Here is a 22552-nt window from a genome sequence, read left to right on the forward strand (position 1 = left end):
TAGGTTAGAGGACTTCTGCATAGCATACCTGAATGACATTGCAGTGTTCAGCCCCACTTGGGAAGACCATCTTCATCATCTTGGCTATGTATTGCAGGCTCTTGAACAGGCCCATCTGACCATAAAGGCAAGTAAATGTCAGACTGGTCAGAGCAAAGTGGTCTATCTTGGATATGAGGTAGGAGGTGGTGAGATTAGGTCCTTGCCTAGCAAAGTACAGGCTGTACAGGACAGGGCCACCCCAACTACTCAAACCCAAGTGAGAGCCTTTCTAGGTCTCACTGGGTAGTACAGAAATGTCAATGAGAACTATGGGACCATAGTGTCTCCCCTGAATGTCATCTCCTCTCCAAAATTTCCTAAGAACGTCAGATGGAATGAGGAGTGTGCCAAGGCATTTGCAGGGCTGAAACAAGCCCTCTGCAAAGCTCCAGTCTTAAGAGCTCCTGATTACAACCAATCCTTTATAGTACACACAGATGCTTCTAATACAGGGATAGGTGCAGTATTAGGTCAACTGGATGAGCAAGGCACAGAACAGCCCATTTGCTTTATCAGTAGGAAACTGAAGGACCAGGAATAAAGGGGGGCAACTATAGAACATGAGTGTTTTGGCATTGTGTGGTTTTCGAAGAGGTTTAGGCCATACTTGTATGGTCCTACTACTTTCCTTATTCAAACAGACCACCAACCCATGAGATGGTTAATGTAAATGAAGGGAGAAAATCCTAAATTACTCAGATGGTTTATCAGCATCCAAGGGGGTTGATTTTACCATTGAGCATAAGTCAGGATGCAATCACCAAAATGGTCTCTCCAGAAATTATGAACGACTGGAAAAAGAGATTAATCCAGGAGTTGATTATACCTTCCGGTCCCTTAGTCTGGGGGGCGCATAAGTGTTGTGGAGAATTTTCATTTATGTGCCAATTCCCTTTAACCTTAGAGACCCCCAGCTTTGTTGCTGGACTCAGGTCTTTTGAATTTTTACTCCTGAGCAAGTGGGGCCTTTTTCTCACTCACTAATGTGTTTTTCTGACTATGAGTTTTGTGCAGTGCCACTGAGAAGTCCCTTAGACTTCTCTTGTATTTGTATTTTTATTTATTTGTATTTATTTTATTTGTATAGTGCACCAGGCCCAAAGACAACCAGGCACATACATCTTCAAACAGTAATGACAGAGGTTAAGGTTCAGGTTACAATCATTAGAGTTACAAATAGTCATTTGCATGAGCAGAGGTAAACAGTCCAGGATCAGTTCAGATAGGTAGGCAAAAGCAGGAATAGCAAAGAAAATAGTGGCGATCAGTAGGTCTGGGAGGACGGTTGGATCGGTGTGGTCGCTAACCAGAACTTAGCTCATTATTTGAATAAGTTAAGTGAGGGTAGATTTCTGATGGTAAGTGGCATGGTGTTCCACAATTTGGCAGCCAGGACTGGGAAGCTGACACCTCCTGCTGTTTGTAGCTTGTATCTGGGGATCATAAGGCCTTGTGTTTGAGCAGATCTAAGTGTCTGTGATAGAGTGTACTAGGTGAAGCGCGAGGCTAGGTAGATAGAGGCCTGGTTGTGTACGCATTAAAATGCCAGCGATTTCAGTGAAATCCTTTGGGCAACTGAGAGCCAGTGTAGGTTCTTCCTAGTTTCGGAGATGTGTGCTGATCTGGGAATGTTGAGGGCCACCCTGATGGCGTTATTTTGGGTAATATGAAGATTGATAAGGTTGTGTTGGCTGGTGCCTTGGTAAAGTGTGTTGCAATAGTCCAGTTTGGACATTACCAGAGTCCTAGCCAGGATGATACAGTTCTGAGTGGAGAGGAATGGACGGCAGGCTGTGATCAACTTACATGTGTAAGCCAAAGCAGCCACGACTGCGTTAGTTTGCCTCTTTAGGGAAAGTGTAGAATCTAGGTAAATTCCCAAGGTTTTGGTATCTTTGATGGTATTGGTATTGCTATTGATATTGAAAGAGCTGAACATGGGTTCAGCTTATTAAGTCTCTGTTGTGTGCCCAGGATGAGGAGCTCTGTCTTGTCGTCATTAAGACAGAGCTTAATGTTTAAATACATTTTCTTTGGTGAACTACTGTTCCCAAGAATAGTAAAATGACCCCTGTCTTACTTACCTTTACTCTATGGGTCCAGCACACACCACCCTATGTGGAGTGCTGGGGGGGTTACATAGTAATTCCTTAAACCCATTCCTCATGTAACATTTTGTTACACTAACTCACTTGAATGGCTGGTGGCAGTGGTTTCTTTTTTACTACCTAGTGACATGTACCTGCAGACTGCTACTGCAAAAGGGTGACCATTTTCACAATGTATTGTTAGTTTCTTCTGGGCTTTTACTCCGTTTGCATCAGATTTGAGTCCTTTGTGTACTTTGCCTTTGGCAGGATTCAGCCCTGATACCCGCCCAGGCTCCAGTGTGTCTGGAAAGGCAGGAAGTGGGGGAGGGTCTCGAAACCTCCCTGTCTTTTGTCTGTATGTGTGCCCGAGTGACACCAGTTCCAATTGGCCGGCTGGCTGTCCTGGAGGACAGCCACCGTGCTGTGTGATTGACAGCCTAGGGCTGTAAATGAATGGGTACTTGCATAAAAAGCAAGGTTTTTGGGACTAAGAGCAGAGTCGATCACTGAAGGAAAACATCTGAAGCAGAATACGAAAGAAGATGCCAGCAGCACCCACCTGGACTGCAAAGTGCCCTGTGAAGTCCTGCAGCCATGCTGACCCTGTTTTCAAACCAACAGGGAAGACCCGTAAAGGACGACTTCCTCACTTAGGCTGATGGGACCAACTAGCCTCGAGACAGACTATTTTGGTGCAACCCCCGACTTGCTGCGACTTTCCAAGACACAATACCTTGGGTAAATCTGCGAGGACAGCCACCCCCAGATGATTGACAAGTCCATAGTACTCAATGAATGGCTTGCTGCATAAAGGGTGAGGTTCTTGGGACAGAAGGCTAAGTCGACCACCTGAACTGACGCTCAGAAGAAAACGATCAGACACCTGCAGCACCTCCAGGAACCGCATAAGCCCTGCTGAAGTATCGCTGCTGTCCTGACTCCATTTTTGAATCGACATGGAAGCTGTCGCTCCTTTGCTTTTGGAGCACTGTTCACACTGTTTGGGTGTGTTAGGCAAGATTGTATGCAGTACCGTTTGGGTGCACTAGAACAACCCTGCTCTCTTGGCAATAGGAACCCAATGTTTGGTATAAGTCTGTACTACACAGGTTGGTGGCATGATTGAGCAGCCAGGCTGATCTCAACAGGGATCAATGTGAGCAGTAGGGGAGTTGCAGAGATTCACAGTGACATGTGTCCAAATAAACACTTAAACACAAGGTTTCTTCATTAAACAATTATTAATTTATGTAACAGTCAGTTTGAATAAGCCTACCTCAGAAGGGGCAATATAACAGTAACACACAAATACACTCCAAAATACACACTCAGTTTCTCTAAATCAGCAAATACCCATTTGGGATGGCACAGAGACACTGCCTACACCCTCAGGTGACTTAAATAGCTAGGAAACTGTGGACATTAATATATCAATGTTGCATTTTCTTAGGGACAATTCTCCAAAATGGCTAATTTCCCTTACCTAATGAGTCCCTCAGCAGCTTTGCTGAATTTCTAGTTTTTTTTTTTTCACCTGGTAAGAACGTGAGCCTTTTTTCCCCACTCTTACATGTGTTTTGCTGTGTGTGTTTAACATTTTTGTGTTCATAGACTGTGGAGCTTTACCTACTCCATAGGCATCATCTTTTTAGTGTGTGTTACACAGCACCTTCAGTGCAGTGACACAGGGTTGTTTTTTTCAGACTTCCCAACTCCGACTACATTTTCTGGGACTGACTACTTTCTCCCAGAACATGTAAAGTTTCATTGACTTTCTTACTCTTTTTAATCTCACATACCCAGTACAAACTATCTTACATAGAGTTCTGGAAAGGGTTAATATTTATTTTTGTCTGTCTCTCATGGAACATTGTTTTGTTCCCTTTTCATTAAGATTTGGCTGGTGGCAGTGGTAACTACCCTATTTTTCCTACCGCGGTTATCTTAAATAACCTTGGTATTGTGTTAGGCTATCTTGGTAGCCTCGAACTTAGACACACTGGACCAGATATGTTTTTATATGTTTTTTTTGTAAAAGTCTTTCTCGTGTTTTACTCTGCGCGCCAAACCAGGTTTGGTTCCTTTGTTCGCCGTCCTTTTGCGGGCTTCTACACAGAAGCCCTCCTTAGGCACCTGAATGTCTGAGGGGGACAGGATGTGAGGGAGGGGTTTGAGACTCCCTGCACAGGGTCTCCTTGGAGACCCATGTCAAACTCTGATTTGATTGGCTGTGGTGACTGTCCCGGCGGGACAGCCACCCTGCTGTGTGATTGACAGACAGGCTGTGTGAATTGGTGAAAACTGCATTAAAAAGAAGGTGTCTGGGGCTGGAAAGGCAGAGTCGCCACTGGAACGAGAGAACCGGAGAGAAGCTCACAGAAAAGGACCTCAACCACGACTGAACCTCCCGGTGAAGCCCTACTGTGGGTCCGAACCTCCAAACTTCGACAAAAGGGAAGATCTGCAAGGAATCTTCTCCCCTTGAGCGGGTGGGAAAAACTGCAAGCCAGGCCTCCCTCCTCTGGTCGAATTTGCTGTACAGAGCTACAGTGAACCGGATAGCCAGGAGGAACGGACCCTGCTTGGCTTGCTTCGCTGCTGGTATCTTCCCTAGGCAGTGCAGGACCCTCCAGTCTTCCTCCTTCTTGTCAGTCCGACAGTCGCTTCAGGAACTGTGAGCCTGCAGGACCTGCCAGGAATGTCTGCCTCAGCTACAGCATTATTCTGCTCTAAAGGTACTGTGATAACCCGGTTGTTCGTTTCGTCCGACCACAGTGAAAGTGTGTGAAATATTTCTCCAATCCGAGGGTTTGTCCTTCCCTATTCTTTAAAGTAACTTTTCACCCGACCAACTTCGTTGAGAACTCTTGGCAAAGACTTAACCACAAACTACCCTGAACTGTATGATTCTCTGCAAAGACCTTGGCCCATTGACTTTGACCCTGGCCTCTTGATTTGATTTCGTCACTGTAGTTCCTTTTTCTAGATTGCCCTGCTTACTTACTTGTTGGTGCTGCTCAACTTTTGTCTAACTTTGTCTTTCCCTCCCTTTTTATTACTGGAGTGCCATTTTGCTCACACTTCATTTTGAGCTTAACTTGTTCAGAATTTATTGGGTGTGGTGTAGTATATTAGAATCGTGATTTTTCAACTGCTTAATAATAGTGCAATGTTTAATAACTGATGTGTAAATAAATGTATATTCTTTTACTCAGAAACCTTGAGTCAGTGTTTGTTTGAATCATAGTAATTGTTGTCCTTTGTGTAACTATTGATACTGCTCACTTTACTCTTGAGATAAGTCTGGGTGCTCAGCCATCGCTACCACTTTACTGTGTAGTACAGGCTTGTACTAAAGGTGAATTTCTACTGTCACTTGTAGTCCTAATTGTGTGTGGTGTTCCCAAAGAGTACTGCATATAATCCTGCCAAACACATTTAGAACAATACTTGAAGCATGTCAAACAAAAGGGTTATTCGAATAAAACAAAAGATTACACAAATATTCTGAAGCAGGTAAGTACTTGTGAGATATACTGACCCACTCAACAGCATTGCCCCACACCACTAAGCTGTATTTGCGCAGAAATAACCACAAAAGGGTTGTGCTGGTTCATGTGAGCGCCATGGCTCAAAACTGCATTTTGCAACAACAACAAAAATGGATGCACCGTCCTGCCAAGCACACATCGGGCAGGATGGAACCAGGGGGCACATTAAAGGAGATTGCCCGTGTGTTCCAACATAAATAAAAGGAAGCAAGTGGAAAAAGCAGTGTTGCTTTGCTGCAAAAGCCACAATCTCCACTGAAAAGAAACCCTTTTTCACCTTTAAAAATTGCGACTTTAACATGAATTCCCTCTGTTCATTAAAGCCACTGTGATCAATAAGCCCTACCAAGCCCTGTGTGTCTCACGGTGTCTCAGAAAAACCAGGCATGATTCTGAATTGACAAGCCCAGTCAAACCAACTAAAAAAAAAATCTAAAAGAAATCAACCAGGAACCTTACTTTTACTCACATGGGAAACACAGTCATTTTCTATGCACAAGTATCCAAAACTCAGCTGTTCAGAGAGAGACTCTAACTAGCTGAGCCATGCCTGCTTCAATGTATCCATGCTTCAGACCAACTCCAGCATTTCAAGAGAATAACTATAGCTGCAGAGTGTGTGAATCTGCTGGAAATGAAAAGTTAAATTTAAAAAGGAAGGCCATCTGCACCACATGTAAAAAAAATTGGGCTTTTGCAAACTAAAGAAAAACAAATACCTGTGTGTTGGAACAGTACACTGGTGAATGAAAGCTTGCCAGTTTTTGGCAATATGAAGCGGTTTGTGGCTGGTGAGATTATATAACATGGGCTATTTTATGCAACAGGCTTGCTTTAATTCTGGATCTAAGATCAGAAATTAAAGGTTAAAACAATGGTGCCTGGAGTTGCAAGTTGTAAAACAGGTTTACTGCTTGGAGGGGTGGCACCAAAAGGAGGGCACTCTCTCAGCAGATGCTGACAGCCCCCTGATAATTACGCGGTTGAACAGACTTTCGTCTCTGCTGGGACCCGTACAATGAAGCCTGAAGTGTGAAGGGGCAATATAACTTCAATTAAGCTGAGAAACCCCCACCATGCTCTGAAGGAAATGACAGTTGACAGCAGTTGAAGTTAAAGAAAAAGAAATTACCCAGGGACAAAAAGGAACTGCCATTTGTTCACAAAGACTATTTCAGGAATAAACTTTAAAGACTCCTAGCTCTGCAGCAAGACTGAAAAATTGTAAAACTTGCAGTTTAAAAGTGATTTTTTTGCGCTTTCTTTTGAGACATGATAGAACTCATCGACACCTTAGGGGCAGAAAGGGCAAAGTATTGAGGATAAACAGAAAAGTATCAATGTTGCAAACATACATTTTTGTACATACATCCCTTTGGAGAATGCGCATATGTGTATAAAGTTGGGAATTTTAGGCCGAATCGGTCATGCTCAAAATTAACAAAATGTGTCAGAAGGGCGAAACAAGGTCCCACTGACTGGAGGATTGGACGGATATGTGCTGCACAAAATGCGTAACCCGTTTATGTAATTTGCCAAGAGATTGCAATGGTGTAAATGTATGTTTTTGGCAAAATCGAAGTAAAGTAAATGTGGGAGTTTTTGGACATTGTAAAACTCACCTCATAAATCTGACATCATTCCCTTGGAAATCCAACCAGTTGAGAGCAAGGCGGAGATTAGCACCCCTGTCCAATCCAAGTAGTTTAGGGGCATGCTTAGTTAACCCTGCCCAGACTCTAGACACACACACTCTTCCTGATGTCCTGTGCTGCGTTCCTGTACCCATCATCTTTCTGATCCAGACTCCAACTACAAGGCCAAGCATTGCTGAACCCATTCCCAGCAAGGCCACCAATATAAAAAAAAAATCACAATCTCCCATTAACAAGGAGAAAACTGTGGTACCTTTTGCATCGTGTTCCAGCCTGGCTTGCTGCCACTCACTGCATGCTGCTGCAGTCCTGCTACCCTGATGACCTATATTCTCCAGTGACCAGAATTGCCAGTCCAGAAGTGCTACCCCACCAGAACTGCCCTGCTGTTGCCAGGCGCCCTGCCGTGTAGTGACCAGAACTGTTACCTGTCCAAAATCCAAAAACTAAAAAAGTGGACTGCGAGTATCAATTGCCACCCCACCTAAACCCATACCCTATCTTGTCTTTGTCCTCATCCCACTCCCTAAGTCACCCTATCCTTATCCTGATACCTTGTTCAAACTGTCAGAATCATTATTGCAACCCTGCCATTGATTTATAGCGCTAGCACCATCTATTTAGTCATTTTGTCTTGTGAAATCCCAAGCTAATAATCCTATTTCGAGTGATCGGACTGGTTCCGCAAGGACGGGAGCTGGGGCGAGGGGGTTGAACTCACGAATCAACCGTGCAGCTTACTGTGTCCCTCTTTGGTGGCCTAGCCTGAATACTCTATTGTAGAGTAAAACTATTCTTGTCACAACTGTTTTTTTCCCTTTTAGCGCCTTCATTTACACAAAGTGCACCTTCTAGATCTTGCATAACTCATCCAATTTACCAGCTAGACTTAATTTCACTTCCATATTATACCTGTGATATATATCTATCTCCCTACCTAAAAGCCGCATCGCGATTTACAATATTTCACCGTTTTTTAAAGAAACCGCTTCAGTAAATTTACACGGAAAACGGAAATATTTGCAAAGTTTCCAACGTGTCATTTTGATTGTAAACCGTTTTAAATCTTCCATTCATTTTTCGAACTGTATGCTCTTACTAATCCATTGCTTGAGATTGTAAGTACCTTTACATTGTTGCTTTAGTGAAGAACTGAATTTGTTTCAAGGTTTTTGCACACATCCCTTATTTTATTCATCCATTTCCGAGTGTCCTTTTTAACAATGCAAGGGTTTCAAATCCGTTTTTTCACTCTCATTTGAGGAGGGAAGATCGGATTTGAATTCCGTTTTCAGCTTCTTAATCCTGATCACCTGCTGCTTCCTTATATCCATTCAGGATTGATTATTTGTGGGTTGAGGGAACTTTGCAGAGGGAAATCCTAACTTGGGTGCCATCTATCCTAAATCAAAAGTGTTCCTATTCTGCTTTGCTGTGCATGTTCTCCACTAAAAAGTCAAACCCAGTGCAGTGCTCATATGCTCATTTGTAACGATCACTCCATTGGTGATTGCTGCCCTATATTAAAAAAGTATGATTTCTTTTGAATTTGAAATAAATAAATATTGCATTTGACCAACCAGCCTGGTTCATGGTCCATTGTGACCCTGGGTATTTGAAAAGGGGGTGTGATATGAGTGGTGTACCATCCCAAAATTGAATCCACATAAATAAGGAGAAAAGCACCTCAATTAGGTTGCTACATACTAGGCCGAGACCACAGTGTTGAAATCCTTAACAAACCTTCGAACCCCCCAGTGCAGAGCAAGTTAACCCTTTCCTGGAGGGAAGGTAAAAACACACAATCCGAGGAGAGACGAGTCATTCAGGGAGCCAGGCTAGGCCAAAGTCAATTGGGCAAAAGTCTAGGTGAGCTGAAGCACTTCTTGCAGGTAAGTAAAAGTCTTGCACAATGTTTTAGAATCTTTGTAGAAAAAGTATAATGAATGTATGGCCACAAGCTGATTAGGCTTGTGAGGTAAGGAAGCTTTAGCAACTCTACAGAAGCAACCAAGACAAGTCTCAACTGAGATCAAGTAAGTGTCACGACCCTTGCCCAAAACCCCCTCTGGCAAACCCATTGGCCAGGTGGAGTCAGGACTCGGGCCTCTAGAGCCTGGCATCCTCTTCAAAAGCCCTCATGAGGCCAGTCCTGGCACCTATGGCGCCAGGTTCATACACCATGAAAAACACTGTGCTTGGGAACTACTTAATTGTATTGTCAGCCAACATGGAGGCATCCACATAGCTTGGTTTGTAAGAACCAAGCTATGCGGTCTAGTGTTTTGGGTGTGGTAGCCTAGGGACTACTTTACCTGGACTATTTTGTTGGGGCTATTTAAACCACACACGAGCAAGACAACACGCTTTGCGTTACTTTGCAGCTTGCAACATGACGCTCACCGTGTCCAGCTATTTCCTCGAACCTCGGAGAAGCAGAACCTGCAAGGAGACAAAAGATCATTAGCAGCAGCATCTTACCTGCAGTCGTCATCTTTAAACACTTGCAGCTACTGAGAACAGCTTCCTCGAATCTGCACACCTCCCGGACAGAACAACCTGAAAGAGAAAGATAGAGGCAACATTAAAGAAAGCAGTAGAGATATTTAGAAATTACAACCTGCTCAAAAGGCTTACCTGGCTGGTCGCCTGTCGGCTGGTACCACTCCAGACATTCCACTCGCGCTGAAGAACATCGCAACCTACAAAGAAGGAAAACACATGTTAGCAAAGGCAAGACTTCGTACCGCTGCGCATAGCCCTTACTTACCGCATCATAGCGCTCTTAATGCACCATCATTTACCAGCGGGGCTCAACAAAGCCAGTTCGCCACGCTGAAGCTTACCTGCATACCTAAGGGAGAAAAACAGACATTTTAAACAAAGAAAGGCATGCAGGATAGCAACAAAACTAAAGAACAGCAATAAGACCTACTGAACAATGTCAAACGGGCCGGCGTCAGTGAAGTAACTGGACCGCACTCGCCCATGAAAGAAAACGCGCCCCTGCAAAGAAGGCAGGACGGAGAGCACGCCTAAATCTACCACAAGGTGAGGAGAGGGCGCCAGAGGGACTGAAATCATACGGGGGTGGAGGGAGCATACTTAACCCAGTCGGTCAGTCTTGAACACAGTCCTCCTGTATTTTCAGGCAGAACCTTCCCCGCAGACCACATCAGGGCAAATCTGAGAAGCATACCAGCGAGTAACCCGGCTGGGTGGCGTCCCTGTGGATACCAGGTGAGCCTAACAGTAAGGCTACACAAGAGGCAAGTTCTTAGACTGTACAGTATCTCTGGTTAGAAGAAATGGTTCCAGCTGGCTTCTTTTCCTGTGTGGCTCTGCAGATCCTGTTGTCCCTGTGCCTCAGCCATGGGGGCAAGAAGGATTACTTCTGGGGACTCCTGCAACACGAACGGGACAGTCAGCGACAGAAAAGGACAAACTTCTATACAGCAGCACTTTGGGGTTTCAGCCCCTCGCGTCTCAGCAAATAGCTCCACCGCGGGCTCTCGGATGCCACATTGGACTTTCCTCGCATCTGGGGTCCTGCATGCTGTTGAGGTGGCTCGGGCTTGGTCAGTCCTGCTTACTAGGAGTCCAAAGGATCTTCCAGCAAGTCGGGTCAGACTTAAAAGTGATGCACTCCAATCTGGTGTTCCTCTCCCTGGCACTTCGGTTCCTGCAGCAGCAAGGAAGTACAGCCAGCTCCGAGAGGATGTCCAGACAAGTTCACTTTGGAGTTGATTGATCCCACCAACTCTAGAGGAGAAGTCATCCTTGCAGGGCTTCTCTAGTGGAGGCGAATTTGGAGCTTCAGCACAGCAGCAGAGCTTCAACGGAAAAACCAACGGTCCGGGAGTTGCAGCAAGCGTCTCTTCCAAGCTCTTCTTCGGATTCCTTTGTCCAGTGGTCGACTTGGCCTTCCAAGCCAAAAAGCCTCGCCTTTTATGCAGGTTTATCCCATTCATTCCAGCGTAGCTGTCAGTTACACAGCAGGGTGGCCGTCCTTGCCGGACAGCCAGCCGGCCAATCACGGTTGGGTGCATTCCTGTAACCAAAGGGATTAAGCACAGGGCGTTTCGGACACCTTCCTGCCAAGGGCAAAACGCACACAGACCTCCCCCTCCCAGAATGGTAGAAGAAGGGCTAACAAAGATCAGCCACCCTAGTAATAGTGAAAAAAGAAGGGAGGCCCCAAGTTGGTACTTGGGTGTCCCTACTGTGCACTACCAAGGCTATGGACATAGCCTGTGGTATACAAAACACACAATAGTTGGTAGAACACATCCACTGCCACCAGCCATAACTAGGTTATTGTCTATGTGACTAGAAAGTCACAGGAGCAGAGAGAAGGGGGGATACTAGGTATCCCTTTGGCACTCCACTGAAGGAGGGCTGTGCCAATCTCTCAGAATATACAGTTTGGGAGAGATACTAAGTATCTCTCCATCCTTAACAATGGTAGTTACTCGAGGATATAGAAAAGGGAATCTAAAAGAACGATCCCAAGGGTCCCCAGCAACACTGCCCATAAAAACAGATGCCTTTAAGATCTATGGAGCAGACAGACTCCATAGTACAGGTAGAATACAAAAAGTAGAGTTCCAAAAGTCAAAGCCCACAAGAATGAATGAGCGGAAAAAAGGTCCCCTAATTTAGGGTTGAAAGAAAAAGGTACAGAAGTCCAGCAAAACGTGCTGGGGGTCTCACTAGGAGAGGGGGTGAAGCATCAAAATTATAAATCTCCCTAACAGAGATAATGGCAGAGAAACGGTGAGGGTAGGAGAGGTATGGGAAAATACACCTGAGGATTCGTAGATCGAAGAAACAGGTTCTGGATACAGCGTTGATGTGTTGGGAGAGGGATAAGTGTGTCACCAGTGTGCATCCAAGGTTTTTCAACGAGGCAGAGGTTGGGAGGGATGTGGAGGACGGTTTAGGGATTGAGGCCAAGGAATAGGTTGGGAAAGGTGTTTACTTTTCCTGCAGACTAGAATTTCCGTTTTCCCAGGATTGAGGATGATGTGGTTGGTCGTCATTCAGTAGTCCATATCCAATAGGCATGATGACAGATCTGGATGGTTGTAGCCTGGCGATTTTGGGATTTTAAGGATGATCTGGGTGTCGTCTGCGTAGTTGTTGCAGGTGAGATTGTGGGAGCGGTTGAGTGCGGGGTGTGGGTTCAGATAGATGTTGAAGAAGAGGGGAGATAGGGATGCTCCTTGTGGGACCTCTTTTGGTACTGGTCGTGAAGTAGAGGTGAAAGGGTGGAGGAGCATGGTTTGTGAGCAATTATAGATAAAAGAGGAGAGCCAAGTGAGGGCAGTGTCTTTGATTCCTAAAGAGTGTAGTTTGTCTAGGAGAGTGGTGTGATTGATGGTGTCAAAGGCAGCAGAGAAGTCAAGGAGAATCAGTACAGCGCAACCTTCTGTGTCCGCTGTTCTTTTTAGGTTGTCCCACATGGACACGAGGGAGGACTCCATTCTTCAGAGCGGTCTGAAGCCAGATTGGGTGGGTTTGAGGAGGTTGTTGGCTTTAGTGGAATGGCCATGCTACTTGTATGCTGTGCGGTCCATGAGTTTGGCCATGAAGTGGGTGTTGGAGATGAGCTGGTAGTTCTGGGAAGGAGTGGGTCTAATGTAGGTTTTCTGAGGAGGGGTTTGATGTAGGAGGTTTTTAAGGCCTCCTGGAAGGTTCCTGATGTTAGGGAGTGGTTGAGGATTGAGCGTGGTCAGAGAAGAAGAGTCTTCCAAGCATTTAGTGGGAATAGGGAATACAACTTTGCAGATGTTTGGGCTTATTTAAAGTCCTGATAGCTGGAATTCGAAAACCTGAACATTTTATGAGCCACAAAGCAATATCCTTATCAATTTTACAACGTACTAGGCATCTGGAGAACATACCAGGCACAGAAGAAATATATTTAAAAACAGATGAAGAGTGTTACCTGCACCTATTCCTCATGTAGCTGAGCCTGTTCATGGACACTGGGTCAACAGCAGTGCTGCCACACCTGTAACATAAAAAAGAGAACATTTACAGTGTGCAAACACACAACCACGCGCCAGGTCAAAGGAAAAGAAAAGTGAAGCAAGACAGTGCTTCCTGGACAAACGTAAGAACAGAATAAGTGATGCTCCACAACTCATTCCAGTGCCTGGCAACATTTGGTATAAAAAAATAGCAGGTTAGTCATTGTAAACACTGTTGTCCTAAATCCACTCATGTAGTCAGAGATGTTTCTTAAGACTTATTTCTAGGGCCCAGAAATATTAATCTAGTTGGTTTACAGGATGTTTCCTCTGAGTTCCTGGCACTACAAGTGGTGGATTGGCCAGGGCAGTCAAGGCACTCTTGAAAAGATGGGAGCTGGTTTAAACGTCCAGCAAACACTTGATTAATCCAGAAAAAGGGGTGGTACACAAAATGTACCAATAAGACTATATACTTTATTATAAAGATGTACCAAGATAACAAAATAATAGTGAAGTAAATCACTGACTTTTTAGAATACAGTAAAAACAAAAGACTGATCTCACAAGATCTTGAAATGTTCGCACAAGTCCACAAAATCAGGTTCACAGGCCTGAGAAAACAAATGGCCCCAAGTGCCATGTTAGTCAGGGCTCTACAAAAGCGACCCCCTGCAGGAGAGCACCCCCGGCTGATGATCGCGAAGATTCTGAACTTCCAGGATAGAGAAACTATACTGAAGCAATCGAGAGAAGGAGGAGAGATACTGAGGGACAAGTCAAAAATAGCCATATACCCAGACTATACGCCTAAGGTTCAAAGAGCTAGAAACTCCTTTGTGCCTATAAAAGCTAGACTTAGACAATTAAATCTGAAATACATGCCGATGTATCCATCCAGGCTTAAGGTGTTCTACAAGGGCTGTGCTGTTTTCCTTGAGACTCCAGCTGCGGCTGCAATGTTGCTGGAACACAACAACCTTGACAAAGGAGAAGAAGCCGTCACTTGAGTACCACATTGCCCTGAAGAGGAGGGGACTACGGGGGGCATGGCAGGCTACTGAAAGGGTCAAATCCTAACTGCATGGATACAACTGCACACCGAAACCATGTGAAAGTAACCTAAAATTCGACGGGAGCAATGACTGGCCACTTACCTTGGGCTCAAATGTCTAACCAACGGAATGAATAGTGTTAGCCTGTTGCTGACACAAGACCACCCGCACACAACGGCCTGGATGGGCCATGGGGGCGCGGGGGCGCCTGAGCGCCACGAGGTTGACGCAGCAGCTAGGCGCTTGTTTCAATTATTTAATTTTCATTGTTGTTCGAAATGTTTGGTGCTATTAGCTTGTACAGGCAAAGAAGACAGAATGGTTGCTTTAATGGATGGGGAGTAGGGGGGGTCGGAAACATCAAAATGGCAGGTCGAGGTAGACATGTGTGTAAATAAGGGATGGTGAGACGATGGGGTAATGCTAGGGGGGACAACTCTGAACAGCCATGACAGCTAATGTTAAGGTAATAACTTAAGGGGAATGGGCACTTATTTACATAGGAACTGAGTGAAATCCTATCTTACTAGGAATAAAGTGTCCATCGCCCTGCTTCAGGAAACTCACTTAATGACTGATGCTATGGCTAAAGTGAAGGAACACGGGGGGGGGGGCAGGGATATGGAGTGGCATACTCTAAATATGCTTGGGGTGTCTTCACTTGGATAAATGCTAACGTGCCCTTCCAACAACTGGGGATGGAGGCTGACACAGAAGGTAGATACCTGATAATGAGGATTTATAGAACAAACAGAAGTATGCATAGTTAACTCCTACTTCCCTAACCATGGAATCCCAGCACACATTCACATGCTAGATGTTAGGCAAGGTGTGTATGCAGTACCCTCTGGGAACACTACAAACAACTCTGACTAAAAGTATCGGAAACCCAACCTTTGGTATAAGCTTGTACTACACAGTTTTGGTAGCGTGTAGAGCAGCCAGGCTTATCTCAAGGGGGGGTCAATGTGAGCTGTAGTGGAGTTACACAGAGATTTACAGTTACAGGTATTCAAATAAACTCGTACACTCAAGGTTTCTTGAATAAACAATGATTTATTTATCAGTCAGTTAGAATAAGCCTTCTTCAGGAGGGAGCAATATAATAGTAACACTCAAATACACTTCATGAAATATACACTCTTAACATCTCTAAATCAGTAGATACCCTTTTGAGATGGCCCACAGACACTACCTACACCCTCGGGTGACTTCAATTGCTAGGGTGCTGGTGACATTAATAATTCACTGTTGCATTTGGGAGTCAAAGGACAAGGTTATTTAGAACATACAAGAGACCACAAATTTTCTTGAGCAGGCAAATACTTTTGGATCCCCCCAAGAAGAGTCATTCAGTACAATAGGCTAGGCCAAAGTAAATGGGCAAAAGTCGTATATAGGATGATGCACTTCTGGTAGGTAAATGGAAAAGTCTTTGCACAATGTTTTAGAAGTCTTTGGAGAAAAGAAGAATCAAATGTAGGGCCACAAGCTGATTGCTGATTAGACTGTGTAATAGAAGATGCAAGCAATTCTACAGCAAGAGGTACGTTCTTTTAGACATTATACAGTACCTTGAAAAATGAAGAAAAGATGCAGCAGATGACTCCTGTTCCTGTGCAGCCCTGCAGGTCTCACTGTTCCTGGGCCTCGGTCTTGGGGACAAGACGGAGGACGCTGGGGGACTCCTGCACTGCACTGGGACAGTTAAAACCAGCAACATGCAAACTTCACTTTCAGTGGCTGTTCAGTGTTTCAGCTCCTCGCGTCTACCGCAAATAGCAACATCGCGGTGCCTGGCTGTCGAGATGGACTTTCCTTGCTTCTGGGGTCCCGCACTCTGTTGAGGGGGCTCAGGCTCGGCCAGTCCTGCTTCCTGGGAGTACGGAGAATCTTCCTGGAGCTTCTAGGCCAACTTAAAAGCAACGCAAACTATCTGGTGTTCCTCTCCCTGGCTATATGGTTTCCAGCAGAAATTCTGTGGAAATTCAAACAGCTCCAAGATGGATGTCCAGGATGCTTACTTTGGAGTTGATTGGTCCCACTAACTCAAAGGGAGAAGTCGTCCTTGCAGGGGCTTCTCTGTCGATACGTATTTGGAGTTTCAGCACAGAAGAAGGGCTTCACCGGGAAAACCAACGATCCAGGAGTTGCAGCAGGCGTCCTCTTGTAGTTCTTCGGTTCCTTTGTCCGGTGGTCGACTCTGCCTTCCAAGCCAAAAGCCTCGCCTTTTATTCAGTTCTCTCCCATTTATTCCAGCCTAGCTGTCATCCAGCAGGGTGGCTGTCCTTGCAGGACAGTCAGCCGGCCAATCACCACAGAGTGCATTTGGGTCTCCTAGGAGACTAAGCACAGGGCGTTTCAGCACCTCCACTTCCTGCCTACCCCAGACACCCTGGAGCCAGAGGCGGGCTTCACTTGTGAATACCGCCAAAGGCAAAACGAACAATGGGACCAAACCTGGTTTGGCGCGCAGAGTTAATCTCAAGAAGGACCCTTCCACAAAGAAATGGCGAAAAAGAAGACCGGGCCATTTTGACAAAAATGGCACCCTTGGGTGCTTTACTGCAGCTGCGAACAAAGCCTGCAGTAAATGTACACCACGGTAGTTAAAAAAGAAACCACTGCCGCCAGCCATTCAGGGAGGAAAGGGTAACATAAAAATGTTACATGAGAAGCTAGACAAAGAGGATACTAGGTAACCCCTCCAGCACCCTATTGTAAAATAGTGTATGCTGGGTCTAGAAAGTTACAAATGTAAGTAAAGGCAATTTCACTTCACTGCTTTGGGAAACAGTAGTTTAACCCAGAGAAGGTATTCAAAGCTTTGGGAAATATGAAACACTTCCCTGTGTCGCTACACTGAAGGTGCTGTGTGATACAATGTAAAAGATGATGCCTATGGAGTAACCAAAAGAAACGCAGTGTTCAAATCACATTAAAATACATGAGAGAGTGGGAAAAAGGGTCTGACTCTCTCCAGGTTAAAAAAATTAAGTCCTCAAAATCCAGCAAAGTTGCTGGGGGTCTCTAAGGTGGAGGGCATTAGCACATTTCTGAGAATTTCTGAGAATTCTCCCTAACACTAGGTGCCAAGATAACCCTGTACCGGGAATGTTTATCTGGGGTGCGGGGGAGTGACTTCAACTGTGTAGAGGATTTGGACTTAGACAGGCCCAGTCCACCAATGAACCAGACATCAGAAGCCACAATAGCACTGAATGCACTGACAGGGAGGCTGGACTTGGTAGATGTATGGAGGGAACTACATCCTGGTGATAGAGGCTACTCCTATGTTTCCTCTCCCCATGGTTTGTATACCAGAATTGACTACTTATTTTTGGGAAAGTCTCAGTTGGCACAGGTAGAATCAGCGCAATATCTGGCCAGATCGGTCACGGACCATTCACCACTGCTGCTTGAATGGAAGAGGTTGGGCCTGCGACCCCTCATACCGTTTTAGCACATGCCCACTGATGCCCTAGCGGACCAAGCTTTCAGAGATGACCTCTGGAACAAGCTAGAGGAATACATGGATAGGAATGTGGGAAGCATACAAGATTGGAGTACCACTTGGGAGGCAATGAAGGTTGTGGTAAGGGGGGGAGGTTATTGCCAGTGTGGGTGGTATTAGGAAAACGCTAAGGATGAAACTTGAGAAATGGGCGGAGGACATCAGACGAATGGAAACTGGTACAATGGGCAGCCCAGGAAGGGAAATAGGGCTAGCAGAAACCAGACATAAATGCCAAGAAGCATGGGGGAGGCTATCAAAATTCGATTATATGGTGAAAACGGCCAGGGTGCATGGAGAAGGGGACAGGCCAGGCAGGTTACTATCATGGTTGTGCAAAAGAGAACACCCTAGACACCCAACAACGGTGCTAAAGGATGAAGAGGTAACACCACATAAGACACAGCAAACTATAAATGATACCTTTAAGGAATTCTACTCCCAACTATACAGCCATGGGAGACTAGTGCCCCAGGAGGACATTCAAGATACGCTATAAGACATAGGGCTGTCTAGATTGGGCAAAACGCAAACTGAGGCTCTAGAGCACGATATTTCGGCCGAAGATATCAGCGAGGCTATTAGATCCTTTGCCACCAGCAAAGCTCCCAGAAGCGATAGTCTCCCCCCAGAATTCTATAAGGCATATATGTCAGAGTAACCCCGATGTTACTCGAATGAATTTAAAGAGGCCTACGAAAAGAGGGTTTTGCCAAAGAGCATGAGGGAAACACTAGTAGTTCCTATACCCAAACCAGGGAAAGCCACTGATGAATGTGACTCATATGAACCACTGGCGATGTTAAATTATGATGTCAAGTTTCTGACTACAATATTAGCTAAGAGACTTCCAAGGTCATTGGGGGCCTGGTGCACAGGGACCGGAACAGCTTCATTCCTGGTCGCAGCATGGCTATAAATCGCCGCCGATTACAACATGTCATAGTGCATACGGCAGACACACAAGTGCCCTATGCAATAATATCATTAGACGATATAAAAGCGTTTAATTCAGTGTATTGGGAGTGGCTACTCGTGGTGTTGAGGGAGTTTGGGTTCAGAGAACAGTTCATCAGGTGGGTGAAGATATTATACACTGCTCCAGTCGCGAGGGTTAAATCTGGAAGAGTGGTATCATCGACCTGGGACATACAAAGGGGCACTAGGCAGGGGTGCCGGCTATCACCCATGCTTTATGTGCTGCGGCTGGAGCCAATAGCAATTTATCTTCGAAAACAATTTCTAGAGGCAGGCATCTGGGTGTGAGGCGTTCAGCACATAATCGCTATATGCGGATGATGTACTTCTGTACGAGAGACCTGCAACATAATGTGCCAGTGGTGCTGGAGGTACTAGATAATTATGCAAAGGTGTCTGGGATCTTCTTCAGAAGGAAGAAATCTTGCATATTTCCTCTGGCAGGTCTATGTGAGGAGGAGACGTTCGGATATCTGGGGGTAAATATACAGTACAGGCCGGAGCAAAAGTATGAGAGGAATACAGCAGCAGTGGTGAAAGGCTTAAGGAAATCTATAGTGTTCTGGTCCAGATTACCGTTGTCGCTGATGGGCAGGGTGGCTATCACCAAAATGATAATTTTGCCAAGATTCTTACACCATTTTCACAATGTTCACCACTATATAAAAGCCTAATTGTTCTGATTGTTAGAAGTGTTACTACGGGAGTTCCAATGTGAAGGGGCCAGACACAAACTGACACTCACCACTCTATGCCTACCATACAGGGAGGGGGGAATGCAACTACCGGACTTCGAAAAATAGTATCTTGCAGAACAACTCAGTTTCGTAACCAGACGTCTCTCAGATTATGCCACATCGGAATCAGAATTGCTGCAGAAACTGGTTGCCCCTGCGTGCCTGAAACAAAAACTCTGGGTACCTCTGGGCAGCTTATGCTATACTCCCATGAATGTCACGCTGGGCAGAAAGGTGTGGCACAGAGCTAAGACGCTGCTGAATCTTGGGCATCCCTACTCACCTGAGACCCCATTAGCTGCTCATGTATGCAAGGACAGGACAGACTAGCAGTGGTAAGACACTGGGAAGGGTGGGGCATTTACACCTGGGGCAGACATGTATGATGAGGGAAGCTTTAGGGAATATGAATCTTTGCAGGATAAAGGGCTCCCAAAGGGACAATTTCTGTGGTACCAGAGGGCTCGGAGGGTAGCTATAGGGAAATGGAGAAGTTGGCCTGAGGAACCGGTAGCCAGCCCCCTGCTGACGCTAATGCATAATCTGAACGATGCTGGAAACCGGTGTCCAGACTATATGGCCAACTGGCAGATAGACTCCACCCCAAGAGTACAATGTTGAAAGAGAGGTTGGAGGCAGACTTAGGAGAGAGCATAACAGAAAGGGAATGGGAGAGGATACTGATTTGGCCCTGTAAAGTGTAAAGGAACTTCCGGTTTCGGCTGATTCAGTATACCGTCTTATACCGTACCTATATGACCCCGCACAGGGTGACCAAATTCAGCAAAGACACGCGCCCACTATACCCTTGGTGTGGAATGGGGGATGCAGGGCTGATGCATATGTTTTGGGGATGTGTACGGGTTCAGCGGTTCTGGGCATGGATAGAACAGGCTAGCAGGAAAGCAGGGCAGGCTAGCAGGAAAGCAGGGATAGTGAGATATGACTGGACCCCGAAGGAATGCTTGCCTGGACCGTACCCAGTAGTCTGCAAATTCAAACATGTGGTGAAGTTTATGGATATGGTCTGCATACTGGCCAAGAGAATCATTGCAATGGCTTTGAAATCGGCGGGGGGCCCACAATACACACACTGGCAAAGGGAACTTGAGTGCTGGGCACAGGCGGAAACCAGGGCATGGGGTGCTGGGGTGGCTGGGTCTGAGATGAATACGAGTGATACCTATGCAGCATGGAAGACACTGGTCTGGGATGACAAACCCCCATGAACACATAGTAGATATTCAGAGACAAGCACTGATGAGAGCAGTAAGCAGTTGGTACTACCTGGGAGACTATTCCTGGACAGAAACAACACTTACCTCAACTTGACCCTTATTCACCTGCAAAGTTAAATGATGTCTTCGATGTTAAGATGCTAGACAAGCGGAAGCCTTTTGTGTGTTACTATGTTTTGTTTTGTTTGTTTTGAGGCAATATTAGCACAACAGAATGTTTTGATTGCAAATGTCGCTTGGAACGTTTGTGTAACTGTACCTACATAAATGCCAATAAAAACAATTTCAAATAAATGGGGCAATGTTCACCAATGGAGGTATGTAGGTTGTGTACAAATGGGGCCCCAAAAGCAAGGACCACCAAAAAAGACCTTAAAAGGAGGCAGAACACCTAGAAGCTAAGATCCAGCCACAAAGCTAGAGGGGGTAGTGCCATCACGAGCAAGGGTTGCATTGGTTCTCATTAGAAAAGCCCATTCACAGGCAAACCAGCAGTGATTTAAAGAAAATCAACCCTGTGGGTGGATTCTGGGAGGCCGACCTATTATGGTAAACAATGAAGGCATTGAAGCATAGCCAAACCCAAACAAGATAGGTAGCAGAGTCCCAAGGCTTAGGAGGGCATGGGAGTGGTCTAGGGCTTCAATGAGAGACACAGAATACACAACACAGTAGGAATGATTTATTAGGCCTTTAAAATACACACTATGCAATGAATCCATCAGGAAGTATTGTCACACAATGAATGTAAAATACATACATGCATCCACCCTAAAACGTAACCTTAAAGACAGTTGAGCAATAGTTTAGCAGAGTTATCAGCAATGCTTTCAATATCTGTGTGTGGTGAAGTCAGTGAAAAAAAGAGAAAAGCAACTTATTGAAAACTAGTGCAATACAGGTAAGCAATCAAGTTAGAAAAGCACAGTAAAACACTGAAAAACAACCCTATCATTAGATCCCTAAAACGTACTAAGCCCAGCTGTGAGTTGGAATGGGGCTTGGTGCCCTAGAGTCACCAGTTCCACAATATATACCGTTCAGGTAGGAATACTATTCAATTGAGCGAGGCCAATGGTTGTGATTCAGATAATTATCCTTCTCCATCCCACCACTCTAGAAAAGGCATAGGGGGATCCGACTAGACTATCACTGATCTGAGTCAGGCAGGGAGAGTTTAGGTGATAAACTCATGTAACCCTGTGGAGGAGAGAGGGGAAAATAAACAGGTATGTTAACTTACCTCCTCCTCCCCCAACTCCGATTTTCCCGGAGAGGCCACTTCAGTGGTTCCTGAATCTGTTGAGGCCACATACTTCTGTGCTTGGCCTGGTCAAGGGAGGCCGAGTGCTCGTGGGTGCAGAGGTCGATTTCAGCAAATATTTATTTTCTGTCTGTCGTAGTAGCTATATTACAGATTGTGATTAATCTAACGGAGTCATCACTGATGCCCCGGCGGGAACCTCCTCCCATGAAGCCATGGGACTGCAGCTGCTACATGATCCTGACCCTGGTGGCGGCTATATGAGGGAGGATCACATGGGAGGAAACAACCTCTGGGGAGATGTCATGGCTTCATTGGAGGAGACAGGTTATTCCCCATTTTCCGATGAAGAAGATACCTAAAACTGTAATGACCTATTGCCATATATCTATCTATACCTCCTTTTAATGAAAGCAGAGATACCTTTTTCCAAAACCCCAAAGACCAAACTTA

At 45.4% G+C, this 22552-nt stretch overlaps 1 protein-coding gene across 4 annotated transcripts in view; it reads right to left on the reverse strand.

Moving 5' to 3' along the window:
* ARNT (aryl hydrocarbon receptor nuclear translocator) overlaps window positions 1–22552 on the reverse strand; it is a 675339-nt gene that overhangs the window by 276897 nt on the left and 375890 nt on the right. For all 4 annotated transcript variants that reach the window (XM_069649742.1, XM_069649743.1, XM_069649741.1 and 1 more), the window contains exon 8: window positions 13289–13354. In XM_069649742.1, the coding sequence (XP_069505843.1) occupies window positions 13289–13354 (66 nt within the window). The remainder of the gene's footprint in view (window positions 1–13288; window positions 13355–22552) is intronic.

Source organism: Ambystoma mexicanum, chromosome 1p, assembly GCF_040938575.1.
Source record: "Ambystoma mexicanum isolate Mex_15411 chromosome 1p, UKY_AmexF1_1, whole genome shotgun sequence".
In the NCBI taxonomy this organism is placed as follows: Eukaryota; Metazoa; Chordata; class Amphibia; order Caudata; family Ambystomatidae; genus Ambystoma; species Ambystoma mexicanum.